Source organism: Toxotes jaculatrix, chromosome 20 (genome assembly GCF_017976425.1).
Source record: "Toxotes jaculatrix isolate fToxJac2 chromosome 20, fToxJac2.pri, whole genome shotgun sequence".
Lineage (NCBI taxonomy): Eukaryota > Metazoa > Chordata > Actinopteri > Toxotidae > Toxotes > Toxotes jaculatrix.
Window position 1 is genome coordinate 10,826,608 of NC_054413.1, and position 16,138 is coordinate 10,842,745.

At 41.4% G+C, this 16,138-nt stretch overlaps 1 protein-coding gene across 1 annotated transcript; it reads right to left on the bottom strand.

Annotated features, from left to right (window-relative positions):
- Window positions 1-2,879: 2,879 nt before the first annotated feature.
- Window positions 2,880-7,374, bottom strand: si:dkey-12l12.1. Its single transcript, XM_041065944.1, has 6 exons — window positions 7,154-7,374; window positions 5,491-5,538; window positions 4,204-4,314; window positions 3,766-3,879; window positions 3,501-3,581; window positions 2,880-3,410 (listed from the first exon to the last, which is right to left on the bottom strand). The coding sequence occupies exons 1-6, from the start codon at window positions 7,274-7,276 to the stop codon at window positions 3,360-3,362; spliced, it is 528 nt and encodes a 175-aa protein (XP_040921878.1). The 5' UTR covers window positions 7,277-7,374; the 3' UTR covers window positions 2,880-3,359.
- Between the last annotated feature and the right edge of the window lie 8,764 nt (window positions 7,375-16,138).

The window sequence follows — 16,138 nt, forward strand, 5'->3', positions numbered from 1 at the left end:
GGATTGTAGGTGGCAGACTGCCTCTGGACGTGCAGACGAAGGCTTTGTTTATAATAAGAAGCTGACAGGGGCCGGGAAAAGTCAGTGAAATCTGCATTGGCCCATAAATAACCCTCCCGCTGCCATACATGTTGAAAGGTCAGCTGGCTGATATATTGAGCTGACATTACAACACTGTTACAGAGGAGTTACACATATCACACATACATCTCTGTTTCTCTCTCCCTCCTTGCCTTTTCTTCATTAGGGCCGCAGGGACGTGACAGGGCCACGCTGCTGTGACAGCAGTTAGAGGAAGTTTTGACAGGCAGAGTTAGGGACACTGTTTGGGTGGGGTGGGGGGGGGGGGGGGGGGGGGGGGGGGGTGATGTCAGGCCAGGGAGGAGTGACATGAGGTGAGGGAAGACAGCCAACGCCCTGCATCTGATCTGATGGGAAGTGGCAGGAGATGAAGGGAAGGAGCCAAAGACAGCCTGAAAGCATGGTGACAGTCTGAGGTGAGTGGAAACAGAGTACATATGAGGAGGAACACATTGCAGGAACACTGAGGGAATACCTTAACTTGAAAATCACCAGGAAATCAGTGTTCAGTTGATATAATACTTTGTTTAGTGTCCTACTATAAAACAAGTTATATAACAGTTTGACCTGCATTATCAGACCCACTTTATTTGGATATGTCAGCACGGATGCTGCTGTAGCTGTTGCCGGGAACAGTTAATGTTTTTCACATGAATCAAATAAATGTGTCAATTTATAGGAAAAGTTTGATATTTTTAAAAGATGTACTCCGTCTTCTTGCCTAAAGTTAAATGAAAACACTGATACAATTCTCATGTTTATATGCTAAATATGAAAGTACCAACAGCTTCATATTTTAAGTTAGTTTTTCTAAGGGTTAGTTTAAAACCTGGGTGGTCAGCTTCATGTATACTTTTGCTGACTTTTTTATTTTTTATTTTTTTAGCAATGCCATCCTTCTCCCAGATTAAGCATTTATCTTGGTGAGTGCATTGTTACTATTACCAATACAAAAAATGGCCAAAGCTGCAGAAAGTTAGACCTAAGCTGCAGAAACTTTAATTAGCTTTCAAACAAAAAGTTTAAAGTGTAGTTTCTGTCTCAGAGTTTAACGTAGAACTTGTTTGTGACTGCCTTTTCCCACATTGCATGTTGTTTTGGGTGAGATGCTCCTGTCAACAAGAAACTAATACTTACGCAGTGGTTTCTACTGCTTGAAAAGGATGTTGACCGTAAGCCACTAACTACACATGAACCTGACTTGAGCTTTTATGGGAAATTCTGACATATCACTCTGCTCGCACCATTTCCTACCACAGTCCTATAGATTGAAGGCTTCCATATTATTTTGTTAGCAGTGATTATCGTCAGCTTTGTTCTCAAGTGGGATGAATGAACCCAAAGCAGAGCGGAAACAATTCCACACACCATTACACAACCACAATGACTGAAATACAGCTAGAAGGATTCCTTCTGTGTTGACCACACATGGTGACACATGTTCAGATTGAAGACTGAACCTTAACATTTACATCACCAGAAGAAATGGGTAGAAAAGAAATGGCTGATTTCTATTTATAAAGTGTCCGTGTAGTTGTGTTGCATTGGTGGATGTGTTTGCATGCGCGTGGTCTGCATCGGATGCAAACGCGCCTTGTTCCATCAGGTCATCAACCTGGGAGTTTCCCAAGATGCATTAGCCCAGGGATACAGTCAGTCACTGATACCCTGCTGGCAGCTGTCAGAGCAGTGTGAGTGTGTATGTGTGAGATTATGACAGAGGAGTGAGCTGAGGCTGTTGTTTCTAAATAGGAATAATAGGATCTTGGTCTTTACGCATGCCGCTCTTTCTGAGAAATCAGAATAACATCCTGTGGTGGTTTGTCACCAAGACACCAAGGCTCATAACCAGCTAATTCAGGCTATCTGATGATGAGTGACCAGCTCAGGACCTTACGCTTCTCTATGTTCTTCCAGAGCGAGCTGCTGAAGCATATTCAGCACCAATGATGTGCTTCAGGGGGAAAATGCCAGTTTTATAAATAACGTTTTGTTGTGTTTTTTTTTTATCCCCTTTCTCTCTGTTTGTGCCTATAAAACCTTAAAAAAACGACACTGTGTGCACTGCATACCTACGTCATGAGCAGAGGGCTTTGATCACTAAATGAGCGGAGGGTGAGTCATCCTATTCACTTAGATTGCCTTCCACTTTTACACAGGCTCATTTTCCTCATCAGATTGCCTCATAGTTGGGATTTTCTGTCGGCTTCACTTTGGGTGGGCCTGAGTACGATTTAGCTGCTCCTCACGGTAAAGTACTGTTTATCTCAGAGTTGCAACCAGGTGATTTGTTTAATCTGATAGGCTGTAAATAGGTAGAGACCCACATCCAGAGCCCACAAAGATCTGATTTTGTGCATATGTTGATGTAAGTGTCCTGCAGAAATACTCAGACTAATCATCTGGTCCAGACCATACTGCATTTCCATTCTTGGCCAAATGAATTAAAAATGACACAAGATATTTATACAGACAAAGTCTGACTCCTGAAACAGATGGTCTGGACTACATTTAGATTTTCTTTTCTCTCTCTAACACACAGAGGCTATTTGCCCCCGGCTGCTGTAATGTAAATGGATTAGTGGCCCTCTCTTAGAAAAGAGGTTCGTGCTGGTTTATCCTGCTGCCATCTTTGCCAACCATGCACTATACATGTAGCACTTGCCATCTATAATTAGAGACTTAGTGCCGTTTCCGTGTCCTGATACTTCATTTTATGAATCAGTCTTATGCAGTTTTGCAGACCCTTGTGTGGGACATGTAATGTGTTATTCTAGGAAAGAGTGAGCCGCTACAAGAACTGTTATACAATTTAATTTCTTAATGGAGCTCAGAGTGTAAAAACTATTATCCAATTTTTAAAAAAGAAGGCTCCAGTGGAGCATAAAGTGCATAATATTTAAAGACTTTTACACCATATGTCTCTACTAAACTTTTTTTGAACTCTGATACAACACCACAAGAAAGATTTCTGCAAAAATATACCCCCAATCTTCATAAGGAATCTGTGATTAAATAGGTTACAACAAAATGCCAGACTAAAATAACAATATGGGATATTTAGTGACAACATGCAGGAATATATTAGAAACTTAAAATAGTATAAAACGTATCCGTGCAGACTGGCTGATAAATGTAAGCTAGCTTACAGCTGAAACAGTAATCATGGACACACACATTAAAATAAACATAAAAGCTGCTATTCCAAATGTCAGACACACCCTTTGCTGGGATTTGCCAAAATGAGAGGGAACATTTTATTTTGCAGGATTTGTCTTCTATATGCTTCTTTTGGATCTGTTGTTCTGCTCGTCATTCTGCGGATCTCCCTGGAAAGCACAGAGGACGTTGTGTAAAGTGTGCATCAAGTATAGTAAATTTGCGTGTAGGAGAATAAACATTTTATATGATGGACTCACCAGGACTGAGAAAGCCCCAGAACGACCCGACTTCCCCTTCTTGGGTGGATCGGGCTTCACCTGTCTCCTTGCTCTGATCACCTGGAAGAGAAAACCCATTCATAATCCTCACTGCCTGATGTCAAAAATCCATTTAAACAAACAAATCATGTTGGCGAGTACATCAAAGTGACACCAATAAAACCAAGTAACACTGCTTGCACATCCGGCCTCTTTGCCCCCAGCTCTTTCCTCTGCTGCTCCAGGGGTTGCCATGGAGACTTACCTGTAGGGGGGTGGATTTCTTGTCGTTGCTAAGGAGGGAGAAGGAGCCGACGCGGGATCCACGCTTCTTTTTCTTGTTCCCAGCTTGAGCCAAGTGTCGCCTGGACCTATCAGCCTAAGAAACCATAGACACAGGGATTAGTATAGACACTGATACACACTTCCCAGGCCACTCTTCCATGACATGAGAGCCTGCCTCTTAGTGTGGTATTATTCTAACATAAATACTGTTATATGCTACTTTCAAAAATCTACTGAGCAAATAGTGTGGTTTCTGTGCATCCTTCTTGGATTTCAGCACACACAGATGACACAGCATGACTAAAACTTCTCTGGACCTTGGGCAGCAGTAGCCACCGCTGTAAACCAGCCTTCACCTCCCCCGCATTTGCCTTTTTTGCTCGCTCTGACTCCTGTGTGACTAACAAGAGTGGTTTACCTGGATGAGAGTGTTTGGGAAGCCTTTGACAGAGACGGCCCCGGGCTGGCTGGAGTGACTCAGGTGGGTGGGACCCCTCCGCTCCAACTGTCTCTTACGTCTGAACAAAACCTACAAGGATGAGACAGTCACAACCACATCCACAACCACAGAAGGGAACAACAACTCCTCATCTGCACGTCTCTCTCTCCCCCCTCTGTGTGATGAAGTGCATCAGTGTGAGGTTTATACTGAGTGGAGCACATTGTTTTTGTTTTCTCTGCTCTGCTTGCTCCTGCCCTTCCTCATCCTGCTTTGTCCCGTCCTCTTCGCATTTAGTCTCACTTTGTTTTATTGGCAAACTCCAGCTTTAAGGGGAGGAAACTGCAAAAATTATTATAGTCAGCGGCCCCACCATTTCCTGCATTTCTCATTGATCCGCATATAAATGGAGCACTGCTATTGATCTGCTTGTTTCCCTAATAAATGGACTGTCACTTTGAGAAACAACAGGTTTCAGTTTGCCAATTGGGACTTTGTGGTCAATTTATATCAGTACAGGGCCTTGGCTCCATCAATACTTTTATTTTCTTCTTCCCCCAAGTTATATAATTGTGGAAATATAAAGATTGTTTCCAGTATTATTTAATAACTTCATACCCTTTCTCTTTTTCCATTCCTTTGTAAACAAGGACGACTCCATTAGCTACAAAATATTTGCCTTGGAATCATTTGTGATGCTGTTTAAAGTGCTCACAATGATTGCTGTTGACCTACATTTCGATGATTGTTTCGGTTGTCGGTGTTGTGAGAGGTGGAATATTTTACAATTGGCTGTAGCACAACAGCGGTGCACTTTAGAGTTGAAGGATAATTGCAAAATGGATGCGCTATTGTTTGTTTCTTTAAGTCAAGCTGCAGGGTTACATACATTGCCAGTGTGTGTAATAGATTAACTTGTGTTTGTCTGTTTCTCTCAGCAAATTCAAGCTCGGTTGCAGTTACATCACCACTGGTGTCATTAATGTGGTTATCTCATAAACAAAAAATGATCTCAACAAGAAGTCATAACCAGCCTCTCCTATCCACACCACTTAATATGCCTTTGTTGTGTGTTTCAAGCTCATCTTTATATTATCATGGTGCCATTATATTTATCCTAATCCTGCTATGGTGTTCCTGTGACCATGAACCAGACTCCCCCAGAGTTAGACCTCCACTGAGCTGGTGCCTTCCCATAGAGGAACCAAAGGATTCAGACTGAAGCAATAATCTTGTGACAGGATAAGTGTAAGTGGTGTTACATACCAGTCCATCACTCAAGGCTAGCGCCCTCTGCTGCAACTGATGATCATACTGGGAAGAGAAATAGGAGAGGGTCAAAGAGTCAACACTTGAATATAAAGACAGGAATATCCCTATATTCATATATTCATATATTCCTACTTCCTCTTTCTGTTAGTTTCATGCTGTGAAAGTAGTCCACTGACCCAGACAAGTCATTTTGCCATACTTAACAAAATGCCACACTAACACACACACACACACACAACAAAAACAAATAATCCTTCAGCACCCAAGTCACCAAATGTCTGGGTGAAGGCTAGAGGCGCGACCTTCTGGGTCTTAACAACCTCATAAAATCCAGCTGTATGTCTTGTATGTGCGAGGCTGTATTTAGGATATTTGGTTTTTTCCGCCATAGTGCACATTTCATGATGACGACTCCCATAAATTACTCATTTCATGTATTCCACGTTATTGCAAACACAAGTGACCCTGGTGTAAAAGGCAAACCCAAGTAAACTAAACCAAATGGGGGCAAATTCAGCCTCTTAAAAGATGCTGCCTCTGGTATTAGTTAGTTCCCACCACATTTGAAGCTTATAATTGTGCATGCTGTAATTACATTACAAATAACTGCTGTAGAAAAGTACATATGTGGCACAAACTCCCCTGGAACACAAAATTCCCAGCTCAAGCTCTTTCATGTGTGGGTGAAAATGCTCCTCTCTCCTCCTGCAGCTGTCGAATCCGTTGTCCAGATGAGGATGATTACTTTGGACAGAACATGAGGACTGTCCACAGAAAAATGCTAACCACAAGTTTAGATTATAACAGCCCGGTAGCCACATGAAAAGCCAAAAAAGGGGAGCTGAAGGATTTTGTTCCACAGAGTGGTATATTTTTGGTGCAGAGGCATTATGACTGTAAAAACCATTACAATGAGACTTTGTTTCTGTAAAAAAAAAAAAAAAAATTATATGTCTCCACAGGTCAGGGTCAGACACACTTGAAACACACTTGACCACTATTCTCGTCACAAAAACGTCTTTCGAAGGAGTCAAAATAAATTTGCATTCCAGCAGAGTTACTAGCTTCCTCTGACCCAAGCTGCTGTATAAACACTGACCATACCCTATGTCTAAGAACTAAATCAGTATGTGACCAGCCATTTAAACTTAAACTGAAAGTACAAACTTTTAAAGGTAATCATGTGTTTCATGCGGCACTAAGGTGTGTACTGAAGGATTTCCCTTATTGTATCTCTGCCAAATACTCTGAGTGAATCTTGGTTAAAAATGAGAGGATGAGTTTGACAGATTTTAACGTTTTGAGTCAGTGGAGATGTAGATTGTGAAAAAGGCTGACAAAAATGTCAATTTCCAAAAGTTCCTTTAAATCAAAATCAAAATGATCCTACATTAGAGATGTGTCGACACTTTTCACCACCAGCTTAAATTACTTCTTCAGCATTCTTGCTGGAGAAAATGTTGATAATTCAGATTCTTGCCACTTTCATTTCAGAGAAGGGTTAGTTATTATGTAGTTTGGTTCAAGTAAACAACATTTAAATAGACTCAAATAGGCTGCACTTACCCCTGTAGTGTCACAACAGATGATGACTGATACATAATGAACACCCTTATCCTTCTCTAACTACCACATCCATTGGCAGTGCGTCTCTTACCTGTCCGTCTGCGGTCTGTCCGCTGACACACAGTTCTCCCTGAGTTGCTCCCGAGCAGTCGAGGGCGTGTGACAGCAGGCTTGCCTGCAGGCAGAGCACACACAGCCAGATAGTAAACCCCATGATCCAAGGCAAGAACTAGACTGTTCCCAGCCCCTGTCAGCTCCCTGCTTTATACTCTCGGCTCTGCTAATGGGGAACAGATGCAGGGGAACGGGAGGCCATGCCAGCTTCACGCAGACAAACAGCCCACCACAAGCCTGCGCTTTGCGCCAGCCAGTGGCCTGCGGTCCTGCAGAAACATGTCAGACATCTTGAGGGGCCTCCCCTTTAAAAAAAAAAAAAAAAAGAAAAGAAAAGTCTCCCCCCTACCCCACTACCTCAACCCAAAGAGAAGTATGAGGGCCATTTTCCACTTATGTCTGCACTGTTGCATTTGCCAAACGGTGTGTGCGAGTGCTTGTGTGTGTTATAAGGAGAGTGAAGAGAGAGAGGAAACTTGTGTTGTCAAACCTCTGGACACAACAAATGAAAAATTGGTGGTTTGGTTCTTGTAACATTCTGAAGAAATGCTGCATTATGTAGTGAATTTGTTTCCTGGCTCAGTTGTGATGAATCTTTTTCTTTGTGCTTTCACAATGTTGTACCTACAGTGATTGTTTATACAGTTTTGCACCAATCCAAACGCTTCAGGAAGCTTGTTAGAATTACAGTAACTACCTCTCAGCAGACTTTTCAGTGGGATATACAGCAGCCATCAATACTGTCAATTCATCTTTCAGACTGCAGACTGCAGATATATAATCACAGCTGTCAGATGTAAATGAAAATGATCATTAGTAATATGCTTTACAAAAACTACTCATGATTTTTGGGGAACTAGATGACTGCACAACAGAGAGAAACTGTTTTTCACCCACATACTGTTTAAATTGTATGGTATGTTTCACATTATGTTGAGAGGGGGGTTAATGATCCACTATGGGGAGTTTATATGGCCTTTAAAATGTGGCGCACCATAAAGACTGCATCTCCTGATGGGGCAAGTTGTACATGAATAGGCACCCTGTCTCAAGGTGTATTACAGGATGGAAAGAATGAGTGGGAGTGTGAGAGAGAGGAGAATAAAGTCTAATGTCTTCAAGCCCTCAAGGCTCCTGGTCACAGAGGAATTTATCTCCCAACATGCAACGCTGTGAAAATTGTGGAAATAAGTAAGTTTAATTTCCGGTCCAGGACAAGCCCTATATACCACACTCTTGTCCTCTAGCAATATCAGTGAAAGATGTGGCTTCTTGCTCAACAAGCTTGAAACAAAAGAATGCGAAAGCATGTGTAATGTCTCTGACAATTTCCCACTGAGTCACAGTTTTGAGTGGGGAGAATGAAAGATGATTATTCATCTTCATCCCTAGCTCCCAGTAGCCACCCTCCACCACCACCACCACCTTTTTTTCTTCTTTTTCTGAGATACATTCAATGCTGTTGCAAAAGTCTCCTTGGAGGTTCAGCAAGACCACTGGCTAGACGGCTTCAGGCTAATGATGTGAATTGATGGAGGGGATGTTTAGTCAGGAGACAAGAGAAGGGAAAATGACCTCAAAACAGCGAGGCCTGCTTTGCTTGGCAGCCAATCCCAAACTGGACTCAAGTCTACAGAGTGGACAGACATGCAGTTCAGGCATTTCACTGGACAGAACAAGCCATTCACTTTAGTGTTGCTTCCTAACTGAGATTCACTGAGTCTGTGCTTTAGTTTGACAAAACATCTGATGACTCGTAAGACACGTTGAAATCATGTTGCCAAGGTTACGAGTTTACATTAACCTCACTGAGACCACAATGTGGCCGTGTAAAGAGACAGTAATCACAGCGAGGGAGAGTTATTTCATACACCAAATCCCTGTTATTCACTCCACACTTTCAAGTTTAAAGCAACTTTTTAAAGCATCTTAGGGAGTTAACTGTATAAAATTGCTATGCAGAGCCATCCTCAGCTTTCGCCCTCCCCTGCCTCCCTATGGGAAGTGTCATTCATCTGCTTTGAGCTCCTGTCAGTGTGTTTGAGGATGATGCTCCTCGGCTAGCAGCTGTTGACCTTGTGGAAAAAATAAAAAACACTTTTCCACTTTACACTGTCTGCTCTGACCAGAAATAAGAAGACAGGTAATCTGTGAGACATAAATACTTGTAGAAATATGTGTTTGTGTGTGAGTGAGGGTAAGCAACAAAGCTGTTTGGCAGCGGCATGACTGAGAGAAAATGAAAGAGAGATGGAGAGAGATGAGAGAAAACAGGAAATGTGACTTAGGAAACAACATCTGGATTAGGAGACATGACTCAGAAAGTAATGGATGTTTTGGATTATGTAATTGAAACATTAACTCTCTTACTGTTCCACTTTTTTTTTTTTTAAATGGTCGGTTCACCCAAATTACAGAAAAAAACATTTTCTCACTGAACTCCAGTAGTATCTGTCCACGCAGGCAGATTATATGGTTTTGTTTAACCCAGGATTGGGAACAATGGAGGTGCATGGTATTTTGTTTGTGGTGCTGAAAGCTTCGAAAAAATACATTTACACAGTCTAATAGGAATGTGTCTCTCCAGAAACAATGACCCTGTTACAATGTGTAATTCCACAGTGTGTAATTCCCTTGGTTTCCAGTCTTTCTACAAAGCTAAAACACACGAGTGTGATATCAAGCAAAGAAGAAAGCAAATAAGAAAGCAAATAAGAAAGCAAAGAAGCGTATTTTCCAAAAATGTTGAACTATGTGTTCGATGGAAAGCAAAGGGAATTTTCTTTCCATTCTCATGAATTTCACCCATACCCCAGACAGCCCATGTGCCAACCCTACGTTATCTGTAAAGTTACTTTTTCCCTTCCTTGTTTTACTCAGTTTGAAACATTTTAAAATCACGTGTTGAGTCTCTGTGACAATTTGGGCACATCTTTTAATTGACTTTTGTATGTAGTGGCGCTGCGCCTAAAATTTGCTTTATGTTCTGTCTGATCACATAGTAAGAAAAAAAAAAGACGTAACAAACTGAGAAAATTAATTGGAGAAGCCCATGTGCCACTGACCCCCCCATCAAGATATTGTCCATAAACCTCAGTGCTTTATAGAGCCATCTTGCTGCCAACCTTTTATAGATTTATATATGTATTTGTGTGTGCACGTGAACACAAAAAAATAACTGGTGTGTGTAGATTTGCTCCTCCCTTGGTGGGCATATGAGATGCATCCAGATGAGATCAGCCTCGTCAAGCATAAGTTGTCCCACTCAGGCGTTCCATTGGGAAAACCAAAGTCAGTACCAAACATGTCAAACATGTCTTTGTGCTGTTGCTTGCAGTATTGTATGCGCCTGTAGGAGAGACAATGAATGAGCAGCCGGGTCCTGTAGATGATAAGCCTCTAACTGAGAAATGAGAGACTGAAACTCATACACGCCCTCGTCCCTCTCCTCTTCACAACTGGACAGGCTTATATTTCTGATTGCAAATCAATATTCTTCTACAGCACACTGTCTTCTTCTTCTCCTTTTTTTTTCTAAGCAGCTGCTTTGGTAACAGCTTTGTGAAAGGTGTGAGGGAGAGAAAAGCAACGAGGCTTTCAGTCCTCTCATGTGGAAATAACGGAATAAGCCAAGGACGAGGGCTGAGGAAAAACAGCGTGGCTGTGCTGCAATTTGTGTGTTTGTCATTGAACAAAGAGTGGATTATTGTCTGGCCTCTTACGTTTCACTTTCTGTGTGTCCTTGACTATTTGAGCATTAGCATGCTCACACAGACAAGCATTCATCCGACTCAAAGTGAATCTTAAATATATCATCAGTTACCAACATAATTTTTCTTTAATCTTACATCTGTACCCCTTCTGCCTCCCCCATGGTATTTCACTGAATAAAAAGGCACTCAGCAATCACAGCCCTCATTTTCCCACACTAGACAGATGAAATACTGCTTTATTCCACAACTGCAGTCCCTTTGATCCATCTACAGATTACCATAACTCATCAATTTAGACATCAAAGCTCAGAGGAAGAAAAAACATTCAGTCTGTAGATAATCAATTGAATCAGAAGTCAGCGGAGCTGGGGGCTCTGTGACATCTCAAACGCAACAACACATACGCACATGGTTTTGAAATTGTCGCAAACTCTTCTATATTACTCCACAAAAGCACAAAAAATAGGCCATGTGCTGATCCAAACATTAGTCTATAACAAGAAACTGGCACACTGCTGAAGTAATGTCGCTCTGCTGCCCTTGTTTGCATTGTGATTGGTTGGATTGAAGCCATTTTATTGCTTTGAAATGAAGTTTTTGAGGTTTCGACACGGTGGCTGACACAATGTGTTTGTTTAATGTTGGATGCCATAATTCATTTTGAGGGTGTAAAGATTTGCTTTTCGGTTATAATGTCTGTTGACAGACAGTGTAGGTTGAAAGTGAGATCCACCCAAAAACATTTCACTGCTGTAAACCTATGACATACCTCATTTTCAGCTAAAAACCCGATGATTCATCTGTGGGGAGGATTTACTGAACTGACAAAACAAATGACACTAATGTATCTTGCACAAACATCAAAATTAAGTTAAATATATTACTCTACTCTCAAACATTAAATTAAGTCAGCAGATTTTACTGATTCATATGGACCAGCTCTGCCTGTATGTAGGTCATTTTAGCGTTATTTTTGTTTGAAGAAGAGTCTTTTGATAGCTTTCTCCTGTAGGCGAGGCCACGAAAAGCCACAAGCTAAAAAGATTTCACTTAGTTTCTTTGGTCAGCTCAAGTTTCTGTCATCTGACAGATGACCGCCTGATGACCGTCAGTCTGCCTCAGCAAAAGACACCTGATCTAACCAGATCGATGATTAGCGAGACGCCCATCAATGTCTACGAAGAGTCGCCCTCGAGGCCGAAAGCCCCCAAGAGAACAACGGTGTATCTGCGACGACCGCAGATGCCATCCTCCGTGGCTCTGAAAGAAGAATGGTCTTTACAGCCCTACGGACTGTGCGGATGGTGGGGTTATGCGTTCAAGTACGAAACAGGGGAGCTGTGGCTGTATCAGCGGGGTCAGGATGAAGCCTTGGGAACTCTGTCCACCATAGCTACGCTGACTTCTGTCGATTGGGGTGTGCTGAAACACTTGCTAATGTATCGGCGCGTCGAGAAGGTCCCCGAGCTGTTAGAAGTCATCGAGTGTGATTGGCCAACACCAACCAGCTGTGGGAGCTTGCAGCCTCTCCCCACTGATGCGGAGCTGGCACGGAAAAAGATCACTTTCAGCGCTGTATGGCTGTCCAAAACTACGGTCTGCGGCCGATGGTTCCTCCGGGTCAGCTTGCGGAGACTGCGGTGGAGAGGAGGAGTGGCTGATCTCTTTCAGTAATAAACACACTTGAATTGCTTGTTGTCAACAGACCTTTTTGACCATGTGCAAAGCATGACACTTGGGTTCCTCTGTAACAATTTCAGCATTGTGATTATATTACTCTTAATATGTTTGTTCGTTCAGATGTACAGAAGCTTAAAACAACTCTCAAGTCAGTTTAACTTATAATAACAATATGTTTATTTCTGTAGACATTCTTTTTTTAACCGTAGTTGATTATTTCTTTGCTGCTGATGTGAATACATGATATAAAACCGTAGTAAAACAGTGAAAATGAACAAATCAAATCTTAAGGGACAAATCACTGCAGCAGGGCTTGTTGAATAATTGGGAAATTAAGAAAATCTAAAGTTTAAGAAGATGTGACAATATCCCTGTCACATGTGGTTATACTGTAAGTTATATTGTAATGTATCTTCACAGAAGCAGTGATATAAGTAGTAAGTGCTAATTAAACCCAACTTGTCCAGTTATTATCACCACACACTGACCATTGTTCATTCAGCCAGAATACTAAACACGATATCATGAAAGAGTGTCAGACGTAGTACAGGTCATGCCCTCTCACTATCTCTCATTTATATCCCATCCTCTCTCTGCTCTAGTTACCATGGCAGCAAGGAGTTGGATTCAAACAATGCCACAGAGGGCTGAAGCCTTTGACGAGAGGAGAGGGCCAGCCATATTTGTATCTGGGTTAGAGACAAGGTGTGGACAGGCTCAGTCTCACATAAGTTACGCTGTACAGATTTCTCCATACATGATCCATACCTAATCAGAATACACTCAGCATAAATTATGGCTTCGTACATGAATTGTCCAAAGGGAGATAAGAACTGAAATTCTCTTTTTGTCACAGTTGTGAGCATGTGGAATGAACTGACGGTAAAATCAATTTTGAAGTTATTTGACCTCAGAGAGCCCACAACAGGTCTTTTGGCTTTTTTGTCCCATACCAAATGTCATGTCTTGTCATTCTGACATTGACATTGGCAGACTTTTAATGTGGTAAAAATCATTGCAAATGTTTCATGGAATTCACGTGTGTGTGTGTATGTATGTGTGTATGATAGAAGATAAAATGAGTTAAAGCCCTGCCATTAATTTTACATTTCTTCAAATTGCTGGGTGCATTCAGAAGCTGCTAAAGGGCTGAAGTGCTTGTTCGCCGGCAGTAAGAGCAAACAAGGAGTGATACTGAATCGCAGACCTTTTATAGAAATATCTTACAGAGCTGAGTGGGTTGAAACAAAAACACCTCCTATGTAAACAGCTGTGGCTAAACTTGGCTGGAGAAAACTACTGGCAAGCGCAACCGGGAAGTGGAGTGGCTGGCAAATTTACTCTCAGTCATCCACGTTTGTGAAGTATTCTCAGGAAAGGAGGGGGAGTTAGAGGGCTGTGTGACTAATATAGTCTGGAAGGAGATTGACCAGACTGTCAATATGTTGTGGTTTCTAAACACTGGAAGGAAAAAGAATTAGTTAGGGACTACTGGAGGCTCAGAGGAACATCTTAAATGTATGAGAGCTAAACTTAAAAAAAAAAAAAAGAAAGCTTTACCCGGTATGTGAAAAACATCCTCAAATGGAAACTGGCCAGACAATGTAGACCAACATCCATACTCTGAGAAGCTTTAACGCTACAGCCCATCATTTACCATGGATGTATTGAATTTCCTGATGTTCAGACAGTTAGACTTTACTTTCCGCAAACTGCCATGTTGCATTTTGGTTTGGTGTTCTAATGAAATCAGTCTTAAATAACATCTGCTCTGAGGATATTTTGCAGCACCTGAAAAAACTGCTTCCATCTTTCCTTGCTTACATGCACCCCTATACCATACGACCAGAGCCTTTGCTGTAGCTGTGTATAGCGTATCTAGGAGATAAAGCAGTTGTTGTCCATTATGAATGTGATTTTCCTCAGCTCCTGCTTTAACTCATTACTCAACCCAGAGGACAATTAGCGCTTGTTTATTAGCTGTAACAGGGGAAATGGCTGCATGACTCCCTTCCATCGTTGAAGCTCCATCCACCCTGGGGATTTCTGAAAACAAATTTATCAAATGTAAAAATGCCAAATCCATCAAACTGTAAAGTGTAAAAAAAAAAAAAAAAAAAAAAAGATATTATTCAATACCTTTTCTTCTCCTTACTCCTCACTCTGAATAACAGCACAATGCATAGAGTTGACTCACTGTGTTTGTTTGGTATTTGTGATGCTTTGTTTCCAACACTGCAATGGCCACTTATGGGCAATTAGTCATGCTGAGTAGGCAGAGGCTTCACCTCCACCTCGTCACTGACAAACACAAGACAATGTATGTTTAAATGGAATAAGCGGAGTCACTGAAGACTGAACAAGCTGACATTAGCGGAGGGAGAGAAATATGTTGCTCATCTCAGCATTAGGAGATAGACAGATGAGGACTTATCACACACATTATTGAGGGATTAAAAGCAGGAGCTTAAAATCCAAAAATCAATACTCTGACCCAGAGGTCTGTGCTATCTCAGGCCTTTAATACTTTGATACATGAATGAATTACAAACAAATCATGCACTTCTTTTTTAATTGTTTCCAATGACACAGAGATAACAGAACATTCTTCATGAGTTTGTTCCACATCTGACTCACTGCTTTAAAACCACTTGATTGTAGGGTTAATCATACACAGTTCTACTTAAGAGGCTTTTTCTACTGTTGGAAATGATGCTCTTCAGGTCTTAACACATGCATGTGAACATATTTTCAAATAACAGTGCACATACTTATACACAATTAGGCAATCACACACGGGTGAATGCTAAAGGCTTTTTCAAAGGTCAGACTCTTGTGTCACCAGGCGTATTTTAAATGTGAGTTCCATTTTGTTGAACATTAAATTGAAAAATGTTCTGACTTTCTTTTCTTTTCTTTCTTTCCACAGAAAGGTGCAGCAGTTGTGTCAGGATGAAGAAGGAAAACAAACCCGGTTCACAACGCATCTATTCCAGGAATGCTGACAAAGGTAAGGCAATGATATTGGTTGGTGGCAAGTTTTGTTTCAGAAGTCATCAAACGCCTACAAGCGCTGTTGTTTAATTATCAGAGGAAGTGGTCCGGCATCAAAAAGCTTCCCTCTAGAGAATCACAGCAAAGCGAGAAAAAAAAAATCGACAGGAGAAGGATATTACCACTGTTACCCTGTGGTCACAGAGGCAGGCTTATGTATATGGGTCAATATAGATCATGGATCACTGAAGAGTGACTGAATGTTGAGTGACGCAGGTGCTAAAGCAAGTTGTCTTAGGTAAGTGCATGTGACGTGCCTGCTGCCTCCCTGAACACAGAGGATATGTCACTGTGTCTTTATAGCATCGATACACACTCGGAGAGATCAATAGGTTGGATTCAGTGTTTCCTAATGGTTTTAAAATTAAAATGAAGGCACTCTTTCCTTTCAGAATGATCAATCCTTAGTGTTAATAGTAGGACTGATTTACAATTTGCCATTGTTATATCATATAAAAATAATATTAATAATAGGTGCAATTAATAGTAGGAAGAATCTTAGATAAATATACTCA

Excerpts from the sequence above, each read along its gene's own strand:
- si:dkey-12l12.1 (XM_041065944.1), bottom strand. The coding sequence starts at position 7,276 with ATGGGGTTTACTATCTGGCTGTGTGTGCTCTGCCTGCAGGCAAGCCTG. Across the intron at positions 4,315-5,490 it reads TAGCCTTGAGTGATGGACTG|GTTTTGTTCAGACGTAAGAG; the intron begins GTATGTAACACC and ends TCATCCTTGTAG. Across the intron at positions 3,411-3,500 it reads CTGGGGCTTTCTCAGTCCTG|GGAGATCCGCAGAATGACGA; the intron begins GTGAGTCCATCA and ends TGTGCTTTCCAG.